The sequence below is a fragment of the Leucopleurus acutus genome (genome assembly GCF_964270905.1).
Source record: "Leucopleurus acutus genome assembly, chromosome: 5".
Taxonomy (NCBI): Eukaryota; Metazoa; Chordata; class Mammalia; order Artiodactyla; family Delphinidae; genus Leucopleurus; species Leucopleurus acutus.
In genome coordinates this window covers 48,922,058-48,946,451 of record NC_139147.1, presented here as the reverse complement: position 1 = coordinate 48,946,451, position 24,394 = coordinate 48,922,058, and the positions used below count along the sequence as shown (strand labels likewise).

At 41.1% G+C, this 24,394-nt stretch overlaps 1 protein-coding gene across 1 annotated transcript in view; it reads left to right on the top strand.

Moving 5' to 3' along the window:
* IMPG2 (interphotoreceptor matrix proteoglycan 2) overlaps window positions 1-23,854 on the top strand; it is a gene marked incomplete at its 5' end in the record, with an annotated part of 71,310 nt that extends 47,456 nt beyond the window's left edge. The window contains 8 exons of the mRNA XM_082839082.1: window positions 9,358-9,661; window positions 10,780-12,083; window positions 12,698-12,917; window positions 17,993-18,203; window positions 19,502-19,690; window positions 21,035-21,236; window positions 21,791-21,870; window positions 23,713-23,854. Of these exons, the coding sequence (XP_082695208.1) occupies window positions 9,358-9,661; window positions 10,780-12,083; window positions 12,698-12,917; window positions 17,993-18,203; window positions 19,502-19,690; window positions 21,035-21,236; window positions 21,791-21,870; window positions 23,713-23,725 (2,523 nt within the window). The 3' untranslated portion in view covers window positions 23,726-23,854. The remainder of the gene's footprint in view (window positions 1-9,357; window positions 9,662-10,779; window positions 12,084-12,697; window positions 12,918-17,992; window positions 18,204-19,501; window positions 19,691-21,034; window positions 21,237-21,790; window positions 21,871-23,712) is intronic.
* Between the last annotated feature and the right edge of the window lie 540 nt (window positions 23,855-24,394).

Sequence of the window (24,394 nt, the reverse complement as noted above, 5' to 3'; positions counted from 1 at the left end):
ATATCCTCTCTTCCTTGGATTTCCTTCCCATTTAGGTCACCACAGAGCAGTGAGTAGAGTTTCCTGTGCTTTACAGTCTGTTCTCATTAGTTATCTATTTTATACATAGTAGTGTATATATGTCAACCCCAATCCATCCCACCCCCACCTTCCAATCAGGCCTCCTTTTAACCTGGGCAGAAAGCATTCCCATTTGCACAGAAACAGCATGGAATGAACTTTCCTTTTTGTTCTTAACACTTAACTCCCCTGGACACTCTTCTGCCCCCTTCAAATCTCCACTTGCCATGTCATCTACAGGGAGGCATCCAGTAGAAAAGAAAGTGACTTCCTCAAGTGCAGGTAAAGCAACAACCACAACACCTGTAGAGACTAAGCTGTCTACAACATGACTATACGATCTTTTATTATCACATAGACACAGAATGGAGACTCCCTTCTTCTTCATTCCCTGCTCCTTCTACCCTCTTGAGACTTCTTTTCTGTCTCATATGGCAAAGAAGAAATTAATGGTAATTAATTTCAGATACTTGTTTCCTGGCTTTAATCCAGCAACTGAAATTTAGAAAGTCTGCCCCAAATTGGCTTAACCAATATATACAGCCATTACTTCTGCTCAGGTATAGAGCAACTCAGTTTTGAAATGTGGAATCACTGGAAATACTCTTTTTCACCAAGTTCCATGTTGGAGAAAGAAGGTTAGAGGGGGATTGACATCAGAGATTACATTCATTTGGTGTTTGTTTATTCATTCACTTATTAATTCAAGTATATTTATTTTGTGCTTTTCATGTGCCAAGTGCTGGGGAAACTAAGATGAATAAGGTGTGGCCTTGCCTACAAGAAGTTTCCAGTCTGGTGGTTGTAGACAGACTTCTACACAAATAAAGTAGTGCTGTCATAGGATTTCGTCCAAGGTGCGGTGGCAGGGAGTGGTGATTCACTGCGAACATGGCACATTCCGCTCCTTCTAATCCCATTCTACTCAGGGCTTCCCTAACCAAAGATCTGTGATGATATCTTAGAATGATGTAAAGACAGAAATTTCTGCATAAGTCAGGGGTTGCAAACTGGAGACCAGCTGACTGGATCCAGCTATAGGCATGTGCTTTGGGGCCAATTTTTTTTTTTTAATTTTTATAAATTTATTTATTTATTTTTGGCTGCGTTGGGTCTTCGTTGCTGCGCAAAGGCTTTCACTAGTTGCGGTGAGCGGGGGCTACTCTTTGTGGCAGTGCACGGGCTTCTCATTGAGGTGGCTTCTCTTGTTGCGGAGCACGGGCTCTAGGCACGTGGGCTTCAGTAGTTGTGGCTCATGGGCTCAGTAGTTGTGGCTCATGGGCTTCAGTAGTTGCGGCGCATGGGCTCTAAAGCACAGGCTCAGTAGTTGTGGCGCATGGGCTTAGTTGCTCCATGGCATGTGGGATCTTCCCGGACCAGGGCCCGAACCCTTGTCCCCTGCATCGGCAGGCAGATTCTTAACCACTGCGCCACCAGGGAAGCCCCCAAATTTTTTAAAAAGCCAATATTTAAAAGTAAGGAGATTTTTGCATAAAAATGCAGATTTCCAACTTCTTTTGAAAACCAGAAGATCTGATATCATTAGGTTTACATTTCCCATTGCAGAGAGTGGCTAGAGCTTGGCTGAAAGAAGCTACCCCTTTAATTATTGGCAAACACTGACTACCTGGACTCATTTGTTCATTTATGTTGCCTCTTCTGTGGTTCTATTTGCATTTAAGCCAACTCCTTAGTTTTTCAATTTGAGGAGACATTGCAATGTTAATGGGTGATTAAAAAACATGAAAGAAAAGAATGATTAATTAGAGGTATCTGATTATTGCTTCTCCTCCTCCCCCTCCTCCCCTCCTCCTCCCCGTTCCCTCCTCCCCTTTCTCCCCCTCCTCCTTTTCCTCCCCCTCCTCCCCCTTCTCTCCCTTCTCCCCCTTCTCCCACTCCTCTCTCTCTATTCTTTAATAGGAATGAGATTTTTTTATCCGATTTTATTTTTAGAAATTATTTTAGACTTAAGAATGTTGGGATATTGAATTTGACACCTTTTGGCCTCCTGGTTTGGAAAATCACTTGTTGCACAGTATGCTTCCTATAGCACTTAGCAAACTTTTCAATTGGCCTTAGCAGAAGTGAAACTGGCCAATATAATATTGAACCTGTTAATATACTACATTGAGCTAAAAGAAGAATTCATGAGTTGAATTTGTTACTATGGGAACATCTATTCATATAAAAATAAATAAAGTGCTATTCCTGGCATGTATGTGTTCATCTTTCAAAATATATGAGAGAGCTTCATTGCCCTGCCCTTTTTTTTTTACTGGGTACTTGTTTGGAATAGATGGTCTTCCTTCTTTATTTAAAAAGTCAAGTTGTGGGCTTCCCTGGTGGCACAGTGGTTGAGAGTCCGCCTGCTGATGCAGGGGATGTGGGTTCGTGCCCCGGTCTGGGAAGATCCCACATGCCGCGGAGCGGCTGGGCCCATGAGCCATGGCCGCTAAGCCTGCGCGTCTGGAGCCTGTGCTCCGCGACGGGAGAGGCCACAGCAGTGAGAGGCCCGCGTACCGCACAAAAAAAAAAGAGTCAAGTTGTTTACTTTCACATTTTACGTTGTTTACTTGTGGCTTAATTTTTATTAAAGATATTGTGTATTGTTTTAACTTTTATGAACTGAAAAGGAGTTTATAGGTATATCGAAATCATATATATTACTTAAGCATTTCTTTTTCATTGAGGATTCAGCTGCTTTCCTAATGTGTGTCAGATCATAGGCTCTGTTTGATAAAACTCAGTTTCTTAAGTATAGGTCAAAGAGCTTAGCCTTCTCTCTTAGAATTTCGAAAAAATGCACACTTAGAATTTACAAGGATGTAAATATGCCTTACTCAGCTGGAAGCACAGGTGGCTTTAACATATCTCTATAAGTGGTTTTAGGTAATTCAGAGGAAAACAAGTGAATTCCCTGGTATGGTATGACACTCATCATCGTACCAACATTTTTGAGGGGCAGAACTTAGTATTGAGTAAATGGCCTTCTTACTTTTCACTGAATACATATATAGTTTTAGATAATAGAAAAAAAATGAGAAAGAAAGAGACTTTTCCTCATATACAAACAGCCTCCATTTTCAACATAGATGTTTAAATATTAGAAAATGGTTTTTCCTCCTTTCTCTCCTTTGTGTTCACCTGGGTCTTTTAGATTTGTGCATATATGCTAACCTGAATGAGAATAGACTGCCAAGTCTGCTAGCTCCGGTTTCTCCTCTGGAAATCCTTTTGCCCTCTGTATATATTCCTCAATGAACAGTCTGGTATAGTGAGTGAAGCACGGGGACCGAACTCTAGAAACTCAGAATCTGGTTCTGACTTTTTTTTCTCTATTTTTTGTGACTGTGGGCATTTCACTTCTATGAACCTCAGTTCCTTATTTTTAATAGGCAAGTTTGGACTAAATGATTCTTAAGAGTCTTTCTAGTTATAAAATTTGATAGTTTTGTTACATTCAAACATATGTGCATGCTCAGCCCCACTTCCTAACATAAGATTCTTATAAACCAAAGGATGGCCTTATAAAGCACTGAGCCTTTGGCAAAACAAAAGCTTCTATTTGTTTTACTTCTACATTCTGGAATTCAGTTGGTTGTCTTTTCATTTATCTGGAATTGAGCTGTTGCTCTCTCCATCTGGTCAATTCATTTTATTCCCCCTAGCTTTATTGAGATATAATTGACATCCAACACTGTATAAATTTAAGGTGTGTAATATGATGATTTGATACACATATATTGTGAAGTACTTATCACAATAGAGTTAGTTAACACCTCCGTAACTTCACATAATTACCTTTTTTTTTTTTTTTTGGTGGTAAGAACATTTAAGATTTACTCGTTAGACAAATTTCAAGTTTATAACACATTACTGTTAACTATAGCCACCACGTTGTACATTAGCTACCCAGAACTCATTCAGCTTATAACTGCAAGTTTGTACTTTTTAACTGACATCTCTCCATCTCCCCATCGCCAGACTCTGGAAAACACCATTCTACAGTTGTTTTTATGAGTTTGGCTTTCTCAGATTCTACATATAAGTGATATCATACAGTATTCTTCTGACTTACTTCACTTAGCATAATGCCCTCAAGGTCCATCCATGTTGTCACAAATGGCAGGATTTCTTTCTCTTTCATGGCTGAATAATATTCCATTGTATATATGTAACACATCTTCTTTATCCATTCATCTGTCAGTGGACACTTAGGTTGTTTCCATATCTTAACTATTGTGACTAATGCTGCAGCGAACATGGGAATACTATAGATATCTCTTTGACACACTGATTTAATTTCCTTTAGCCATATACCCAGAAGTGGGTATTGCTGGATCACATGGTAGTTCTATTTTTAATTTTATGAGGAAAAAATTTTTTTCCACACACCATTGCCAGCACTTTTGTCTTTTTGACAATAGCCATTCTAACAGGTATGAGGTGATATTTCACTGTGGTTTTGATTTGCATTTCCCTGATGATAGTGATGTTGAATATCTTTTCATGTAGCTATTGGCCATTTGGATATTTTCTTTCTGTTTTTCTCAGACCTCCTATGGATACACCTTCTCCACACTTCTTGCTGCCTGTTGTGGCAGAATTCTTAAGCTTGTATGCTTTTTTTTTTGCGGTATGCAGGCCTCTCACTGTTGTGGCCTCTCCCGTTGCAGAGCACAGGCTCTGGACGCGCATGCTCAGCGGCCATGGCTCACGGGCCCAGCCGCTCCGCGGCATGTGGGATCTTCACGGACGGGGGCACGAACCCGTGTCCCCTGCATCAGCAGGCAGACTCTCAACCACTGCACCACCAGGGAAGCCCTGTATGCCTTCTCTTGATCCTGCAGTGCACCAGGCTAAGTACTGACAGCTTTCCTAAAGGAAGTGCAAAAGCTTAACTTTGTCGTCTCTCCTTGGCCTATGGATAGATTCAGGCTGGCTTTTTGGGCCTGCTCGCTAGCTGTCTGCCAAAGTCCGCTCTCCCTGCCATGGGGAGTGCACACGAGGAGCTGGCCGTGGGGTGGAGGAGGTGCCTGTGGGGGTGAGGTGCCCATGGGCCAGTTGAGGGGGATCCATGGGCAAGATGTCTTGGCAGCTCGTGGTCAGGCCTCCTGGTGGAGTCAGTCATGTAGTTAGTAGGATCTGCATCCCTGTGATATGTTCAGAGTCCTGGCCGCCGTTCTTTCAGCCACTTCCCATCCCCTGGTCGTGCAGCTTACAACTCAGTTCTCTGGATAGAGTGAGAGAGAAACAGGCCTCTTTAGCAAGGTCCTGCACAGCTGGGGAGGCCAGAGACTCACTCACATGCTCTCACTTTCCACTGTGCAGAAATCATGTACAGAGAGGGTTTCTCTTGGCCCTGAGCTGTGCTGCCTTGGGGGAGGGCTGAGGTGGGTAAAGGGAAACTGTTCCTCTTACACTCGCCAATGTGTCTAAAGTTGGACTTTTTTGCTCAAATGGTATGTTTGGAGCTTCTCTGTTGGACTCCTGGACTTCCACAAAGGCTCTGTCATTCATGGGTGACTGTCTAAGTCATTGTTCTCCAGGGGCTCCCAGACTGTCCGAGAGGGGCTGGAGCCAGTTCACGGGCCGCCTCAGGGTCCACAGCCAGGACTGAGGTCTGTATGCTTCTTACCCTGTGCATGGGTGGGCTAGACTCCTTCTGGGTCCCTTGGTGTATGATGCTGGACCCCACAGCTCCCACAAAGGCACTTTTGTCCATAGAGGATGCCAAATTGTTACTGTTGAAGGGGGAATACGAGTGGGGGATGTCTTACTCAGCTGACATCACTCTGGCCCATTCTTGAGGACCCAGAAAGTTTTAGACCCTCTATTCAGAAACGTAAGGCAACTTTGTGTGTCTGTTTGGTGCTGGGTTATATAGGAGCACTGTGTACGCAGGTCAGTGATTGCAAGCTGCCTTCACTACATAGAGTTATATAAGGTTAAGTTCGTTCCTTGTGATGATGTACTCTTAAAATATTAAAATTTACTAGAAAAAAGCCAGAAATCTTTCCCCTGATTAGATCATCTTTTTGGCCTTACTCATGAATCAAGTCTTGATATCCTCATGTTTACTTTTGACGAGAGAATTCCCAAGAGGTAATTTCTTATCCTGAAATGGTTCTTTTATTATTATTATTTTTTAATCTTTTGCAGTTACATCCTGTCTTTTGAGGATGGTCTTCCTCTTTCTTTGACATATATCTTGCCTTTCTCTACTTTCTCTATATATTTCATTTCATCAGACTCTGGTCACAGACTCCAGTCTAATGCTCAGATGTGTCTTCCTCTATTCCATTTTTTGACCAAAGTCACACTGGCAAAAATATTCACTAGTATTGCTCCATCCACTTTTCATCACTTCCCTCTTAACTTTCTAGATTCTTTATTTCTAATCAAATTTAGCAGAATGATACCATTTTTGGTTCATGTTGTTGTTATTTTAATTGATTCTCATTCTTCCTTTTCTGGCTATTTGTATTTCATTACAAATTATGTAATCATCTTTTGACAGAAGTGATTCAAACTTTTATGGATTTTAAAAATACATTGCACTACAAAACATGGCACGGCCAGGGTTTCAATAGTAACAGAACCACCTGTTCTGTTAAGGGGTTAAGGGAGTGAAAAAGGGATCTTGAAGTATGCTGAGACTAATAACAGTGAGAAGCCATTCCCATCCATTGGATTGTAGGGCAAGGGGAGGAAATGCAATTACCAGAGCCCAGTGAGAGCTGAAGTTGCAATTGTAGAGGGACGCAGCTACGTCTGCAGTATTGAGGCTTGGAGGGAACTGGGAAGAAATACCGAAACCTCTCACTCTTCCTGTCCTTTGATCTTCTGCTTCTAAAAGTGTAAACTGAGACAGAAGACAGCTGGTAAGGGAGCAGGGTGATGAAATTATCAGGGAAGAGAAGGAGCTAGGGTGGTGGCAGATGAAAATAGCCAGCAGGATGGCCCACTTAAAATAGGACCTAATTAAAAGAGCATGAACAAGGTAGGAAGTGTTGGTGTCACTGAGTTCCACAAAAGAAAATTAGTTACTTGACTTAGTGCTTTTAGTTTAGAAATAGTAGATGAAACTGAGAGTATCTCCATATATATGCAGTGGTCTACTATGCATTTGTCACTAGAAGAGGGGATAAATTGGGTCATGCTCAGTGATTTCTTGCCTCATGTTCCCTCCCTTGTGACTAGGAGAGTGTGCTGTCTAAGGCTTCCTCACATGGACCCTTGATGGAGAGACAAGGGGAAGTGTGTAGGCAAAGCATACAAGACTAATTAGGTCATGACATTGGGTTAGTCCCTCCGTAGGCTAGTAGGTTGTTTAGTTCCTGGCCATGGACTGAAGTGTAGGTAGCCACCTTAAAATTGTGTGCTTTTGTTTAAAAATCACATTAGGCTTGAGAGTATATGCCAGTGAAAATTCACTACCCTTGGCAGGAATCTCCTGGAAGAGTGGGGAGAGGATTCTATTCAGAGTTTCTTAGTTTTCATGGGCTTCATTTTGTTTATAGCTCTTCCATGAATTCTAGTCTTCAGGCAGGTTTATGCTTGTGGAAAATTTCTTAAAGGTTCCAGTTGATGAGGAATATAATGATTTAACAACTAAAGAAGTATTTTAGAAACCCAGGCTGGAATAATACAACCAACACATGATCAAGCTGCATCCTCTACTGAGGAGCTTTTAAAAGTACCATGTCTAGGTCCTACCCTCAGACCAGTTAAGTTAGAATCTCTGAGGTGTGGGGTGTGGGCATTGGTGTCTTTAAAAAGCTTACATGTGATTTTTAAAAAAAATTTATTTATTTACTTTTTTTTTTTGGCTGCATTGGGTCTTCGTTGCTGTACGCGGGCTTTCTCTAGTTGCAGCGAGCGGGGGCTACTCTCCGTTGCGGTGCGTGGGCTCTCATTGTAGTGGCTTCTTTTTTTTTTTTTTTTTTTTTTGCTCTACGCAGGGCCTCTCACTGTTGTGGCCTCTCCTGTTGCGGAGCACAGGCTCCGGATGCGCAGGCTTAGCAGCCCTGGCTCACGGGCCTAGCCGCTTCGCGGCATGTGGGATCTTCCCGGACCAGGGCACGAACCCCTGTCCCCTGCATCGGCAGGCGGACTCTCAACCACTGCGCCACCAGGGAAGCCTGGTGGCTTCTCTTGTTGCAGAGCACAGGCTCTAGGCGCGTGGGCTTCAGTAGTTGCAGCACGTGGGCTCAGTAGTTGTGGCTCACGGGCTATAGAGCACAGGCTCAGTAGTTGTGGCCCACGGGCTTAGTTGCTCTGCGGCATGTGGGATCTTCCTGGACCAGGGCTCGAACCTGTGTCCCCTACATTGGCAGGTGGGTTCTTAACCACTGCACCACCAGGGAAGTCCTTGCATGTGATTTTAATGCTATTTAGAGTAGAGAATGATTGATCTTTTCTATTTTCCTTTTTCAGTTTTTATCTAGGAAATATTTTGTGAATTCCTTCTATGCATATGACACTTCTTACTTTTTGTTATTCAGCATAGATTGGAATATATAAACTCCTATCCAGTGTTATGGCTGTTTTACCTATTAACATCATTAAACTTTTTTACGTGGACTAACCTTCACAGGATTAAATAATTAGTATGTTCAATGGTTGTGTTTCTGTCTACTTTTCTATTCCTGAAGCTGAACTTTAAGATACGATTAGTACTACATTAGTAAAAAGTCACTGGAAAGAGAAAATTTTATTTTGTAAGTGTGATACCAATTCACAGATGTTCCTATTTGCTCAAGGTAAGAGACCACATTTTGATGTGTTGCAATTTCTTATCAAAATAAAAGACCTTAATTTAATACCTTTCAGAATGATGAATAAAATTACTGATTGTTCTTTCTGCTGTGGGCAATGTGCTTAGGTCTTTGACAACAAATTACAGATATTAGTAACATCTATGTATTTAAAGTATTTAAGCTAATAAGACAGAGGGAAAGGAACCATCTAAAGCAAGGCAAACAATATTTTCTCTCACAAACTCACTTTGTTTGGGATCTTTTAAATATATTATCTCATCTATTCCCACTTTCCAGGTGAGATTCAAGCGATACATGATTTTTCTCTAGATTTTCCAACTAGTAAGTGGTTGAATTAGGATTTAATTATGGATCTGTTTGATTCTAGAGCCCATACTCCCCTTCCCTCCCCCAATATTACCTTGCCTTTTGTCCCTAGAAAATCCAGGAATGTAGATAGATAGATGGTATTTGAAATTATTTTTATGTGTTTCTTTTATCTATGATATGATTTAGCCTCTTTTTGCCCCTCCAGGATAATACCCCTCAAGCTGAATGGCCCTCAGCAGATGAATTCACCATGAGCAGTATTTCACCACTTGATTTCAGCTCTGGTCCTCCTTCAACCACTGGCAGGGAACTCTGGTCAGAAAGCCCTTTGGGTGATTTAGTGTCTGCACCCAAATTAGCCTTTCCCTCGAAGGTGAGCCTCAGTTCTTCCCCAGAGGTTTTAGAGATTAGCAGCTTGACTCTTCATTCTGTCACCCCAGCAGTGCTTCAGACTGGCTTGCCTGTGGCTTCTGAAGAAAGGACTTCTGGGTCTCACTCATTAGAAGATGGTAAGGAATTCTAATGACTTTTTGTACTTCTTTATTGTATCAGATGACAAAGGTTTTGAAGAGAGCGAGAGACTAGGGTTAGGAGAAAAGCATGGCAGCATTCATTAGGAGGAAATGTCTTGGGAAAGTTGTGTGAGGAAGGGAACAATCAGCTTTAATTGGTTGGAAGGGAGCATGCAAATAGGTAAATAATTAGAAATGAACTTGTGGGCTGGGCTGGGATCACCTAATAGATATTTTGAAGGTCTTGTTAAAGAATTTATAATTTAATTATATTACTAGTTAAGAACTACTCTACTTACTTGAATATTTGAGTGGTAAACAAACAGCCTCGAAGAAGATTATTCCAGTATCTTTTAATAGGATTAATTGGGGGCCAGTAGAGATTTTTAGCTTGTATCAGGCTTGAGAAGGGGAAAACCTGAACTAGGGCAGCTACAGCAGAGATTAAGAAATGAAAGTCAAGTAGCTGATTTAGCTGTTGTGGGATGTGACTCAGGGATGGAGTATATGTGAAAGAGGAAGATGAACAAAGATATAAGTAATGAGTCTAGGATTTTGAACATTGGGTGAACCTGAAGGCTGATGGATAATAAACATAATAAGGGGGAGTTCCCTGGTGGTCTAGTGGTTATGACTCAGCACTTTGACTGCTGTGGCCCGGGTTCAATCCCTGGTCGAGGAACTAAGATCCCACAAGCTGCATGGCGTGGCCAAAAATAAAAAAAATAAACATAACAAGGAGATGGAAATTCCTTGGGAATTTTCCTAGGGAATTTTCTTCCTAAGTTTTTACTAGATTCACTCTTTGTTGTCAGTATGGCTACCAGCAGTTCTTTATTTTCAGGGAGTAAAAATAATCACGTGTTTGAAGATGAATTTTTTCAGTACCTGATGTCTTGTTATCCTCAGTTAAGGGGGTTATAATCATGAATGACTGTACCATATCACAAAAACATAATCATACCTTCTTGTTGTTTGCTGGATTTGGCAAAGTAAAAGTCAGCAACTGTCTGTCGTAATCTAATGGGGAAAAATGGGTAGCTGGTTTTATTAGGAGGACTGGGAATATATTTTGGCATCTATGTAGATTAATTCATGGTAAACTCTATTTTTAGGATTAACTAAAGTTAAAGGATCAGAAGATTTTCTTTCTGTTGATCCACTGCCTTCAAGCCCATTTAGTCGTCCTATGCCAAAAGAAATAATACCATCCATGGAAGACTCTGGGGTGTCTTTGACATCCTCACCATATCCGGTCTCCTCTGTCACATTCGATATTCTTGCTAAAGAAGTAACTACACCTTTTGGCATGGACTCTTTGGCCTCCAAAGTCAAAGGCCAATTAGAAGCGAGCACTTGGATGCCAGACACATCTATGGAGAAAGAGTTCATATTTGAGAGTGGTTTAGGTTCAGGGTCTGGGCAAAAGGTAGGTCTGATTACTTGGCCATGGAGCAAGACTTCATTAGAGAAGAGCACTGAACCATTTTCCAAGTCATGGCTTGAAGTTGAGGATTCAGAGGATTTACTTTTGCCAACTGAGGATACAGATGAGAAACTAGTTACAGATGACAGAATAGATTCCATAGATCAAAGTACTGAGCATTCAAAATATGGGCATTTTGATAGATCCACAAACTTTGCAGAGGATGAGACCCTTGGTGGACCTACTGTGTCCATCTTTGCAGAGACCACAACTCAATCTGCATCTCCAGTTCTATCCAAGCACACATCAGAAGTACCTGACATTGACTATTATTCAATTACCAAATCACCTCCTCTACTGACATCTGCAGCAATCTCTGCTTCTACTGATAAACCAATTCAAGAAGAACCCTTTCTAAAGGAGGATATGGAACAAACTACAGAGTCATCCAACCGTGAATGGTTTGACAGCAAGATTTCAGTAGTGAAGCCAGATGTACAACCTTTGTGGACCATATTGCCAGAATCAGATGTAGTTTGGGTAAGAACTTCTTCCCTAGAGAAACTGTCCAGAGACACATTGGCAAGTACACCACAGAGTACTGACAAGCTCTGGTTGAAAGCTTCCATGACACAGTCTACCAAATTGCCTTCAACCACAAGTTCCACCCTGCTGGAAGATGAAGTCATTATGGGCGTACAGGATATTTCATTAGAATTGGACCAGATAGGCACAGATTACTATCATCCTGAGCTAATCCCAGAGGAAAATGGCAAGGTTGGTGGTCATGTGGAAACGTCTACAAGTATTCACTCCACAGAGGTGGCTATTGTGGCTCAGCCAACAAAAAGTGAAGACTTGAGTCATACCCAAGCCGCAGGAGCTTTGGTGGTTTTCTTCAGCCTCAGAGTGACTAACATGATGTTTTCAGAAGATCTGTTTAATAAAAACTCTTTGGAGTATAAAGCCCTGGAGCAAAGATTCTTAGAACTGGTAAGCATAAGAAGTGAAATACAGGCATTAGTGAATAATCGTGTATGAACCACCCCTCTTTCCCCCCAGAGCATAAGATCTGAGCCAAGGAAAGTGTGGTCTGCTATGGATTTTCATTTCCTATCGTCTACAAATACTGTAATGGCCTAGGGTTCATAGGAAAATAATGAGACAGGTGGTTACAAGAAACGGAAAACACAAAATGGTATGAGCCACACTTGGATATTGTATTCTTGGATATTGTAACTTAGATACTGGATATTGTATTATATAATTTCTGGGACTGATACAAGTTTAAGATTTATATTCACATTTTATTGTGAGACCAGTGCTTTGTGGGTACCTGTAATGCCTTCACTGTCACGATCCTTTAGTGAAACAGAATAAACTCTCTGATGTCTAAAACTGTCTGTGAGTTCCATGGGGTTCCTAAATAACACTGAAACCTCATGACTCGCAAATGATTCACAATTCATACTTTTGTTGATGAACAGTTTAAATAACGTAAATAGAATACAATTTGGAAAAGTGGAGGGGTTCATCTTTGTTTTCAGTATGTATTGAACAAAATGCAAAACTTTGTCAATAAACTGACCAATTTTTGTGTATTGTAGCTGGTTCCCTATCTCCAGTCAAATCTCACTGGGTTCCAGAATTTAGAAATCCTGAACTTCAGAAATGGCAGTATTGTGGTGAACAGCCGAATGAAGTTCGCCAAGTCTGTCCCTCCTAATGTCACCAATACTGTATACGTGATTCTGGAAGACTTTTGCACCACTGCTTACCAAACCATGAACTTGGCTATTGATAAATACTCCCTCGATGTGGAATCAGGTAATGATATTAAATACTATGGTGGTTTCTTAGTGGAACCTAGTTATTATTCTTGTGTATTTTCTACTACACTGAATCAAGATGAATTCAATACTTATAGGTAAAAGAGTACTATGTCTGACAAATTTTCCACGTCTTGATAATTAGTAAAATATCTCTTCCAAGGATGTCAATATCATTCTCTTTTCAAAAGGATTGTCCACACTTGTCTTTACATGTTTACCTCCCATTTCCTTTTCTACCTGCTGTATCTGGCTCTCTATTTTACTTATCCATGGATCTGTTCTTATTACATCTCTACGCTGCCAAGCCCAATAGCTTTGGCCTTTCTTGCCTTCTATGTTATTTTCCTACGTTGTTTTATCAATTTCCATTATTGTAAGCCTAATATAAAGTCAGTAACTCTCCACATTTCTATATGCAGATCAGACTTATCTTCTGAGCTCCAGAATCAATATGTAACTATGTACTTGATTATCTCAACTTGGATATATACTATGTATATCAAGCTTAGACTAAGCCCTTAGGCTAAGACTGAGCCCTTGTTTTCCATATCTGCATACCTTCCAACTAAATTTACCTCTCTCAGCTTTACTATCTTGATAAATGGAAGCTGTATCCACTCAGCTACTGAAGCCAGAAACCTGGAAAGTCATTCTCATATCTCAGTTTCCATCACCCCTTTCAGTCACTCACAAACTGACATTGATTCTGATAAATATATCTCAAATCTATGTGTTTTTCTCTGTCTTCACTTCCCCTACTTTAGGCCAAGCCATCATCATCTCTCATTTGGACCAGTTTCTCCACTACCTCTCTTTTTTCCTCACTCCCATACCTTCCCATTCATTCTCCAGACAGTAGCCAGGGTGCTCTGTCTAAATAATCAGATTATTTCACTTTTCTGCTTGAAATACTTTCAATGACTGCCTGGTTCAGTAGCCACAGGCCTGGTCCCTATCTTCTTCCCCAGTATCGTCCAATGAAACTAACTTCTTTTCTCACTATGTTCTAGTCAAACTAGCTCGTTTTGGGTTCCTTAGATTTCCAAAACTTATCTTGACTTGAAGCTTTTTGCACATACTGTCTTCTTTGCCTGAATCTCTTTCCCCTCTTGGCTGACTTCTGCTTACCCTTTATGCCTCAGTTCAAATGTCTCTTTCTCAGGACTTTCACTGATTCACCCATAATCTAGGTTGGTTCTTTTCCCTCTGTAGAGTTTATAACTATTGTAATCATGATAACTTATGCACATACTTGCTAAATAGCTATTTTGCCCAGTTGAACTATCCACAAGGACTGAGACTTTATTTTATTAACCACTTGGTAGCCAAAACCTCGCACAGTGTCTTGCATGTAGAATGTACTCAAAAATACTGTGAATGAGTGAAATGAACCATTGTTTTTATTTGGAAGACTTGGATGCAGAGGGTACTGCTGGATCCTCAAACCTTTGTTCTTTTTTACCTTCTATATACCGGAGGACAGTGGTTTTGAGTAGGAGTAACGTGGAATGTCTGGGTTTGTATTTCTCCAGTGCTTTTCACTCTCTGACTGGTTTGGAAGCCAGCCCTATTCTTTAACCGGGAAAGAAGCAAACATTCTTTCCTTTGAAATCCTTGAAGGACCGTTATTCACTGAAAGTGAGGAAAATGATTTAGCTAATCCCCCTATAGCCAAATCTTTTGCCACTTGAGTTCTTTAAGGACATTTGCACATTCTTTGCCATGTGGTGTAGTGGAAGAAGCAATTAATTATAATTTGGAAGGCCTGATTTCTTGCCTCTGCTCTGCCATTTATTATTTATGTGATCCTAGATGAGCTGTTTTATCTCTGAGCCTTACTCCCTCATATAGCAAATGGGGATAATGTTACCTGGCCTGTGTATTTCATGGGGCTATTCTAAGGATTAAACAAATAGCATGTATAAAAACATTTGACTAGCCATACAAATGCAAGCAGTGATGATTATAAAACTTTTGCAAAAGTCTACCCACTCTTTCTTTTTTTTTTTTTTTGTGGTACGCAGGCCTCTCACTGTTGTGGCCTCTCCCGTTGCGGAGCACAGGCTCCGGACGTGCAGGCCAAGCGGCCCTGGCTCACGGGCCCAGCCGCTCCGCGGCACATGGGATCTTCCCGGACCGGGGCACGAACCCGTGTCCCCTGCATCGGCAGGCGGACTCAACCACTGCGCCACCAGGGAAGCCCTACCCACTTCTTTTTAAAGGGAAGTACATAAATAAGTGCATTTACCTCAGTTTTGTATGTAACTCACATGTCAGCTCTATGCCAAATCATTCAGGTTTATAGGGTCACCTTGTTCCTTAATATTCAAATGAATTTGCATTAGTCTCTCCCGTGTGCAGTGTAAAACCTGCATCCATGGCCCTCAACCCCTAATATCTCTAGGAATTATCAGGGAACTTAACTGTTTCTTAATCATCTCCAGCTCTGATTTCCTTCTGCTGAATTTCCAATCTCACATTTGTCTTGACCCTTGTGGTTGTTCTTTATGTTAATCCAACACAGATCATGGTCCCATGTTTTTACTTTCCCAAAGTACCTCTAATACAAGGCAGTTCATTCCATCAGATATTTGTTGATGATATGAGGGTGATGGAGGAATTTTTATTGTAGCACAGGAGATTACTGTTAGGTGTAAATATCCAAAAATTTCTCAGCCACCCTTTCAAGGGTGTCTTTTAATGGACAATTTTTTCTCCAGGACTAAGTCAGCTACCATGTTACTCTGGCCACTCTGGCTGTATTTCCAGACCTTCTTCACATTTCCTCTACTCTCATTCTCCGGGACCCATCAATCCTTCTCTTAGCCTGTCCCTGGAAAACCAGAGTGTAATTCATTCTACAGTTTAGATCCCTGTCTCCCATCCCAAGATTAGCTCCAAGTCTACCTTTGTTTTCCCATAAAGTCATTAAAGTACTCTTCCAAACAAAGAGCTATCTATTCTGGGCCTCCACCTTTAACCTGTACAAAAGACTAAAAATCAACTTTAAAACTCCATTCTTTTATTCACATGATTAAAATATTGGTCTTGGTCTCTCTCCTTGATCTGGGATCAAAAGGGAGCAGCATGTATCTTTTTCCTCTTATGGATTCTGTTTTTCCTTTCCCTAGACACTCACCCACACCCATGGAATGGTCACAAAGTTTTAGAATTTTTAAATAGAATTTTCCTATTTCTTGTATATTTTTAGTTAAAAGCCTTCAGATTAAACTATTATTTTATCTGAAGGTTGGCTAAAGATAAGACTGACTTGTCTCTTGCTTAATTTGTTTTAACATGTAGTGTCTCAGAAATCCTTGAATTTCCATCAACAAAGGGGAACTGTGCAATATCATCCTTCCCACCCCCTATATACACTTCTGTACCTCACTGCTAGGCCAGGATTAGATTATTTTCTGATTAATAAGTCACAGAATGAATACCAGGGTAAGGATGTGAAGACTTAGGAAATACACAGTCGAATCCTGCTGTGTATTTCCCTTGTAGAAACTGCCATCTGTCAGCACATTTGTGTGCTCTTCTTGTTATATGAGCATCTTATTGGTCTCCTGTATTAGTTTCCTAGGGCTGCTGTAACAAGGGACCACAAACTGGGTGGCTTCTAACAACAGAAATTTATTCTCTCATAGTTCTGGAGGCTAGAAATCCAAATCAAGGTGTTGGCAGAGCCGTGTTCCCTCTGAAAGCTCTGGGAAAGAATCCTGTCTTGCCTCTTCCTAGCTTCTGGTGTTCACCAGCAGTCCTTGACACTCCTTGGCTTATAGATGCATCACTCCAATCTCTGCTTCTGTCTTTATATGGCCTTCTTCACTGTGTGTCTGTGTCTCTGTGTCCAAATTTCCCTCTTCTTATAAGGACACCAGGTATTGGACTAGCAGTAACCTAATCCCGTATGACCTCATCTTAACTTGATTACATTTACAAAGACCCTATTTCCGAATAAAGTCATATTCTGAGGTTCTGGGTGGACATGAATTTTGGGAGGATACTATTCAACCCAGTATCTCTCCCCATTCCTACATAGGGCTAAGAAAGATCAGCCGCAGAGATCCTACAAACTCCAAGGCCACAGATTCGTGCAAAATGTCTTTAATTTTCACAGTAGCAAGGAAATCATTGACTCCGAGAGCAATATTAATTTATCTGGAATATCTGGAAACTGAGAGACTATGCTCTTTGTTTTTTAACCTCCCCTTTGTCTTCTGGCTAATTCTTATGCTTTTTCATACAGATGAGTTTATGGGTCATTTACAGTTATTTCCTCTTTTTGTGGTATCTTTGTCACCATTTGCAATTCAGAGATTGTCACTGACCAGTGAAGAACATGCAGTGGAACCATGGTAGGATGGAAGGCCCATCCGTGGTCAATGTCTTTTATCATTTTTGACTAGTTTGTGTGTCCTAATTAATTTTAAAAAATCTCACTTTCTCTCATCCCATCAATGAAAAATGAAATTACTGAAGCTAAAATACTGTTGGGAATGGCCTGAGGAGGTGCAGGGCTGATTTGTTTTTCTGACATTAGCTGTCACTGATCTCCACTGTTCTTAGGCTGCTCTTATTGGGCTATACGCATCCCTGAGGCTTCCACCAGTTCTTCTCTGGATACTGTCTCTCCATCCATGTTCTCGGTGGGGTGGGCTGGGGGTGGGGCATGTAGCATCATGTGCAGCGTGGAGGAGGGTGACAGAAGGATAAGGTTGGTGGGAATGAACGGTACATGAAAACTGTTTAATTTAGATCTACAATTACATGGATTTGAAAGCTTCTACATGCTTCCTACATAAAACAGGTAGAGGCTCACCCAGGTCATTGGGTTTTATGGTTTGGCTCTGAGTTTCAGAGAAATTTGACAAAAGCTCATCAATCAAGGATGAATCAGAAATTTTTTGTGGTGTGGAAGGTGGTGTTGTATTTCAGTGATTCAGGAAGGGGATTGGATGTTCACGGTACTTTGGATGGGGGAGCCGTAGTGGAGGGGTTTCATGTACCCCAATTCCTGTGTTTTGCCTTTCCTTGTATCGTTTTCTGGTTTGCTTGATGTTTTAGGTGATCAAGCCAACCCTTGCAAGTTTCAAGCATGCAATGAATTTTCCGAGTGTTTGGTCAACCCCTGGAGTGGAGAAGCAGAGTGCAGATGCTACCCTGGGTACCTGAGTGTGGAAGAACTGCCCTGTCAGAGTCTCTGTGACCTACAGCCCGACTTCTGCTTGAATGATGGAAAGTGTGACATCATGCCTGGGCATGGGGCCATTTGTAGGTATGCTATAGTTAGAGATTTTGGCTTCGCAAGATTAGAGATACTTCCTCTGAAGAAAAGGGATCTGCGCCTATGATGTTAGGACGATCACAGCAATATTTATTATAGAAGTTATATCTAGGAAATAGATGGGTGCCATCGAGTCCTCCTGTGAGGACTGAGTCAGTTCATAGGCCTGAATTATACCCAGTTCAGTGGGTTATTTTATCTCATGCTCTTAGGGAGCTGTAAGAAAAACATTGCCTAGTGTCCTACGGAGAGTACTTAGAGTAGTTGGGGATTTTTGTGTTATGGTTCTTAGTGGTGATAACAAGGCAATTGGTGATCAAATTAGGTTTAGGCATATGATCGACACTTTACACTGTATCTGAAACAGAGGAGTTTTATTGTTCTATTTGAATTATGTTCTTAACAGCTTTGGGCTGCTCTTGGTCCTACTGAATATTCAAAAATAAAGAAAAGCAAGTATTTAAAATTGTGACAAATATATTTTAAGTATCTAAGATCTATTTTTTAAAGGTAGAGCCAAAGAAAATGCAGCAGGCAAATGAGCAGATTCAGGTAGCCTTCCCTGGTCACTCCCCTTAAAAAGAGCAGAGCAAATCAACCTCCCAACCACATCCAACCAAAGTCACATGGTGTGAAAGGAGAGAATGCTGAGAATAAGCCAGGGAAACATCAATAAGAGGACAATTTGAGAATTTCAAAAAGGGCAAATGTTGGCATGGATGCCAAAAACAGAAGAAATAGTTGGAAATGACTCACACTTTTCTATGTGTAAAGTTTAGCTAGAAAACTAAGAGGAAAAATAGTCTCTTGATTTCCAGAGAAATGAATATGATTTTGAAAAGCAGTGATTGCTGCTCTGGGAATTGAAGATATTTTTGCACAAGTGGGTGGCCTTGTGGTTTGGAGGATCTCTGCAGTGTGATGGAAGGACGTGAGGAGTCTAGGGACCTGGGTTCTAGACCAGCTCTGTTGCTGACTAATTGTGTGATCCAACACCAGTCATTTTCCTTCCCGGGCCTGTTTTTCATTATCCATAAATAAGGAAGTTGACTTTCTTTAAGTCTAGTTAGTCTTTTATTCAGTCTTTACAAGTAGATATTGAGGACCTCCTGGGTCTGTGCCAGGTCTCATGCATAGCCTTAAATCTTACCATTTAACCTCTTTACTGAAGCTTCATGTGGTCAGCATTTATTTCTCTACCTGTTCTCGGTCCCACTGTAGGTTCTGCTGTTACTTGTTACTTTCAGCAGAGTGATTCCATTTTGGGGCTTGGTCACTTCTTGTTCCAGGTGCCGGGTGGGCGAGAACTGGTGGTATCGAGGTGAGCACTGTGAGGAGTTTGTGTCCGAGCCCTTGGTGATAGGCATCACCATCGCCTCCATGGTTGGACTTGTCCTTATTTCTTCTGCTTTCGTCTTCTTCCTCATCAGGACTCTTCAAGCTCGATATGTTAGGAGAGAAAGAGAGAGACCCTTCAGGTGAGTACGGAAAATTGCTCTCTGATAGACTAAAATATTCCTTTTATTCATTCATTTTGTACTTCCTGTGTGCCAAATACTGGAAAGGATCAGCGTGGAGGGGAGAGGGCTATAAAGTTGAATAAAGACAGGGTCCCTGTCCTCAAAGTGCGTCAGATTGGAAACAAACATAAGCAACAGTTTGAACACGCTGCTAGGGTGCCTAGATGAAGAATGAATTTGTTTTGCCTAGGGGAGGACATCTTAGAAGTTTTAATGATGGCTATGGTATTTAGCTGGACCAAAGAGTAGATGTTTGCTGCAGGGGGTGGGTGGGAGACGTTCTAGCTAGTTGCATGAACATTAGCACAGTCAGGGAGGCACGCATGAATCTCACTGCACACTGAAAGTCACGGTGGGGGAGGGGTTGGAAGGGTGATAGAGATGAGGGGAGGCCCTATGTGAGGACCAGATCTGTTAGTTCCTTCCCCTTTGGCTCATTCCAGTGGTAATTAGGCAGACTTTAAATCTAGATAAGAATCTGACAAGAAATGGAATCTGGTTCTCTTTTTAGTTGAGCATAGCTTCATTAACAAAGGAAATAAAACTGGTTCTACTTGCTAGACTAAGCGATCCAAGGACCTTTTGAGTTGTAATATGATCACAATCCCGGGCTGTACTTTGCGTCTGTGCTTCCAGGTCTGCTTCGGGTCTAGGTTACCTCCCCTCATCCTCTGGCTTAGGCCCAGGAGACACCTCTCCTAGGTTCCTAGAGCACCCAGGACATAATTCCATATTGTTCTTATACTTTTTATTGGGTCTGACTTTGCATTAGACCGCAGTCTCATTCTGGAGAGATTCCAACAATTCTTTGTATCACCAGCATCTAGAATGTTCCTAGGCATATAATCAATGCTCAGCACATATTTGTAGACCTGAAATGAATTTAACTGAAGCCCATTCTCCCCTGTATTTCTATTTCTAGTAGATTCTTTGTGTGGTTTATCTACCCTGGGAATAATGGAGCTGTATTCATTTAATGAAATACTATTGGCAGACATATTTACCCATCAGCATTTATTGGGTGCCAGGCACTGTGGGGCAAATAAAGATGAAGGAAACATGGAACAGTTCCACAGGCACTTACCAGATAGTTGAGGAGATAATAATGATAACACGTGGTAAATAATTTTTGAGATTGATCTGGATATTTTTCACAGTCACCTCTCCTCGTCCCCCATTGGTATCCAGTTAGCCTCTTTTTCTTCCTCAACAGAAATCTTGCTCCAGGTTAATAGTCTTCCAAGTAGTTGAGCATCCAACGAAGAACCTGATTCAATCATACTTTTCTTTTTGTGGCTCCAGCAGGCAGCCTGACAGCCTCTCGTCTGTGGAAAGAGCTGTAAAGCACAACCCCGTGTTTGAAAGTCACGGGGCTGATCTCGAGCAGTACGAAGGACCCTACCCTCAGCGGCCCTTCTACAGCTCCACAGGCAGAGAGATGATTGCTGGTCTGAGCAGGGAAGAAATCAGACAAATGTATGAGAACAGTGAGCTTTCCAGAGAGGTAGGAAACTTGGTTTTTCTGTTGCTGCTCTTCTGGGTGTGTGTGTGTGTGTGTGTGTGTGTGTGTGTGTGTGTGTGTGTGTGTGTGTGTGTGTGTGTGTGTGTGTGTGTGTGTGTGTGTGTGTGTGTGTGTGTGTGTGTGTGTGTGTGTGTGTGTAGTAGGTTGCAAGAAACGTTGAAAATTATTTCATGATTAGTTTTTTACCTCATGCTGTCTCCCAGTCGATGTGATATGTAGAGGGTATACAATTCTGCGCTGTCCTTATTTCCCACCCAGTGGGTCCTTTATCATTAATAGCAAATGCTCTCTCCCTCCACCCCCCCTCCTTAGAAATATATGTCTGGGTTATTCAGAGCAGTTCATGTAGTAGCCACACCTTCCATTTTTCTGAAAAGGCCATTGTTTTCTATAGCTCTCCCCTGGATAGTTCAGAAAGCCACAATCTCTTATAAAAATTAGACCTCTTTTTTAAAAAGCTGTTAAAGTTTTTCTAATGCAATGTAGAAAAACTTTCTTTTCCTTTTCTTTCTTCTTCTTTTTTTTTTTTTTTAAAGGAAATTCAAGAAAGAATGAGAATTTTGGAACTGTATGCCAGGGATCCTGAGTTTGCAGCTTTTGTGAGAGAACATCAAATGTAAGCATTAAGTTTGCCTTAGAGTTAGTGCCACAAGCATGCATACTTAATTCCTGTCCCTGTGACATGGGTTTTGTTGGTAACCAATGTTTGTTGAGTTCTTTTCAATTAATACACATCCACACAGATTACCTCATTTATTCCTCCTAATGCCTTTATAAGTTGAATGTTTCTTATTTAAGTTTTATGAATGAGGAAAGGAAACCTCAAAAAGATGGAGGGACTTACTCAAGATCATGATGACAGCAAATGCCGGAGAAGATTGAAAACAAAGACATTCTGTTCTGGCCTAGAGCTCCCTGGCTCTGTCATATTTTCTTATTAATATAGATGTCACCCATTTGAGTAGCTGTAAATCCTCACATATTTTAACATATACTTCCTTTTCCATCTCTGTAGATACTTTAAAGTATGCTTTGAATGAGACAAATCTCATTAAAGTGTGTCCCTTGCTTTTATTAAGTTCATCTTTTCTTTTTTTAAAAAAAATGGGGGGGGGCTATAGTTGTTTTACAATGTTGTGTTAGTTTCTACTGTACAGCGAAGTGAAGTAGAGTTCCCTGTGCTATACAGCAGGTTCATTTTACTTTTCAATCTACCATTTTCCATTACTTTTTTTAGCATGCATTTTGGGCAAGTGTCTGTAGTTTTTTTCCCCTTGTTCCTCAGGATCCATAACCAGACTTAGGTTACAAAAATACAATAATCTTGTAAAGAGAACATTTATAGATGTTACTTGAGTGTAGTGGGTGGGATTATAATTTGGCTTTGATATTTGGTCCTACAGCTGCCCTCACAAAGGTGCTTCCTCATGGATGGGTCTCACCCAGGCCAGGTGACGGCACCAGGTTTTTAGAAGAGAAAAACCAGAGCAATTCATGCCTGCTTATAGCAGAAATCGATAAAGGGTCAGGATAACACATGTGGTTCTGATTGGAGCCTCTGCCCCTTTGTTCCAAATCCTCTTTCTCTGATAGGCAGCCCCTCATGCATGGTTCCTCTGATAGGAAGGGACAAATTGACATCAAAGGAAACTAAAGAAGACGCTTTTCTAATTCCATTTGCATGGTAGAGACTCCTTTAAACATCTGACTTATTAGCCCATGGGAGTTGCTGCCAACCTTGCTTGAATGCTATCAGAGCAATATTACTGGGACTCTGCCTTTTAGACCAGGATACCTGCTTATCTCGACATCTCTAGCCAGCAGATGGCCTTTGGCTCCACTTCCGTGGTATCCAATAGAAAGAACGTGACTGATGTTTTTTATCTTTCCTAAGCCCCTCAGAGCCATCTGCGTTCCTTGAATTACAAATGCATCTCATCTAGGCTAAGAAATCCAAAGAAAGGATCCAGGAGAGCCTAATTAGGGACAGACAGATGGACTACATGTTTCACTTTCTTCTGGTAAACTGTTTGGCATTAAAATTATTTAAAAATTCATGTAACAAAGAAGATTTAAACAAGAAGATCCAGTGAAACAAAAGAATGTTCACACAGACACTATAAGGGGGTTGTTCACAGTGGGAAGATGGCATTGAAAAAATGTTAGGTACATAATCCATACAACATTTTCAGTTTTCACATAGTCCGGAGTTTTCATCTACCAGTAGCTCAAGAAAATATTAATGGGCTTGATTTAGGATTCAGTAAAAGTATTACATAGTCTCTGTAGATTGGATTCTTTTTTTTTTAACTTAGCAAAGCACAGGACAGCTTTCCTGCAAAGAAAGAAGGTATTGGTGATTTTAGGACTATAGCTTGATGATATATTACAACAAAAGTGTATTTCAGTACATTCTGGATTTTTTCCAATTAATTGCTCTTTGTTTTTTTCATGGCAGGGAAGAGCTTTAACCAAAACTCCTATTTTGCAACTGATTAGAAACCTAGAGAAGATGGAGATCACTCATTACCTACGTCATATAATTAACTTGGGTTTGGAACTCTGTTGGAAGAAGCGTTTTCTATCAAAAAAATTAAATTTGGGACACAAATATTTTTTTCTAGTTTAAAATTTTAGAATATAGTAAGAGATGTGATGGTTTTTATACCCACAAAGACCAAAAGCTGTACTTAAAGGGAATCAAAACTGTATGGGGCTTCCCTGGTGGCACAGTGATTAAGAATCCACCTGTCAATGCAGGGGACAGGGATTCGAGTCCTGGTCTGGGAAGATCCCACATGCTGCGGAGCAATGAAGCCCATACACCACAACTACTGAGCCTGCTCTCTAGAACCCGCAAGCCACAACTACTGAGCCCATGTGCCACAACTACTGAAGCCTGTGCGCCTAGAGCCCATGCTCCGCAACAAGAGAAGCCACCGCAATGAGAAGCCCGCGCACCGCAATGAAGAGTAGCCCCCATTCGCTGCAACTGGAGAAAGCCCACGCACAGCGACAAAGACCCAATGAAGCCATAAATAAATAAATAAATAAATAAATAAATATGTTTTAAGGGTATTTGTTCACATTTATGTGCCCTAAAGTCCCATTTACTTTACATAATAAAACAAGTGCAGGTT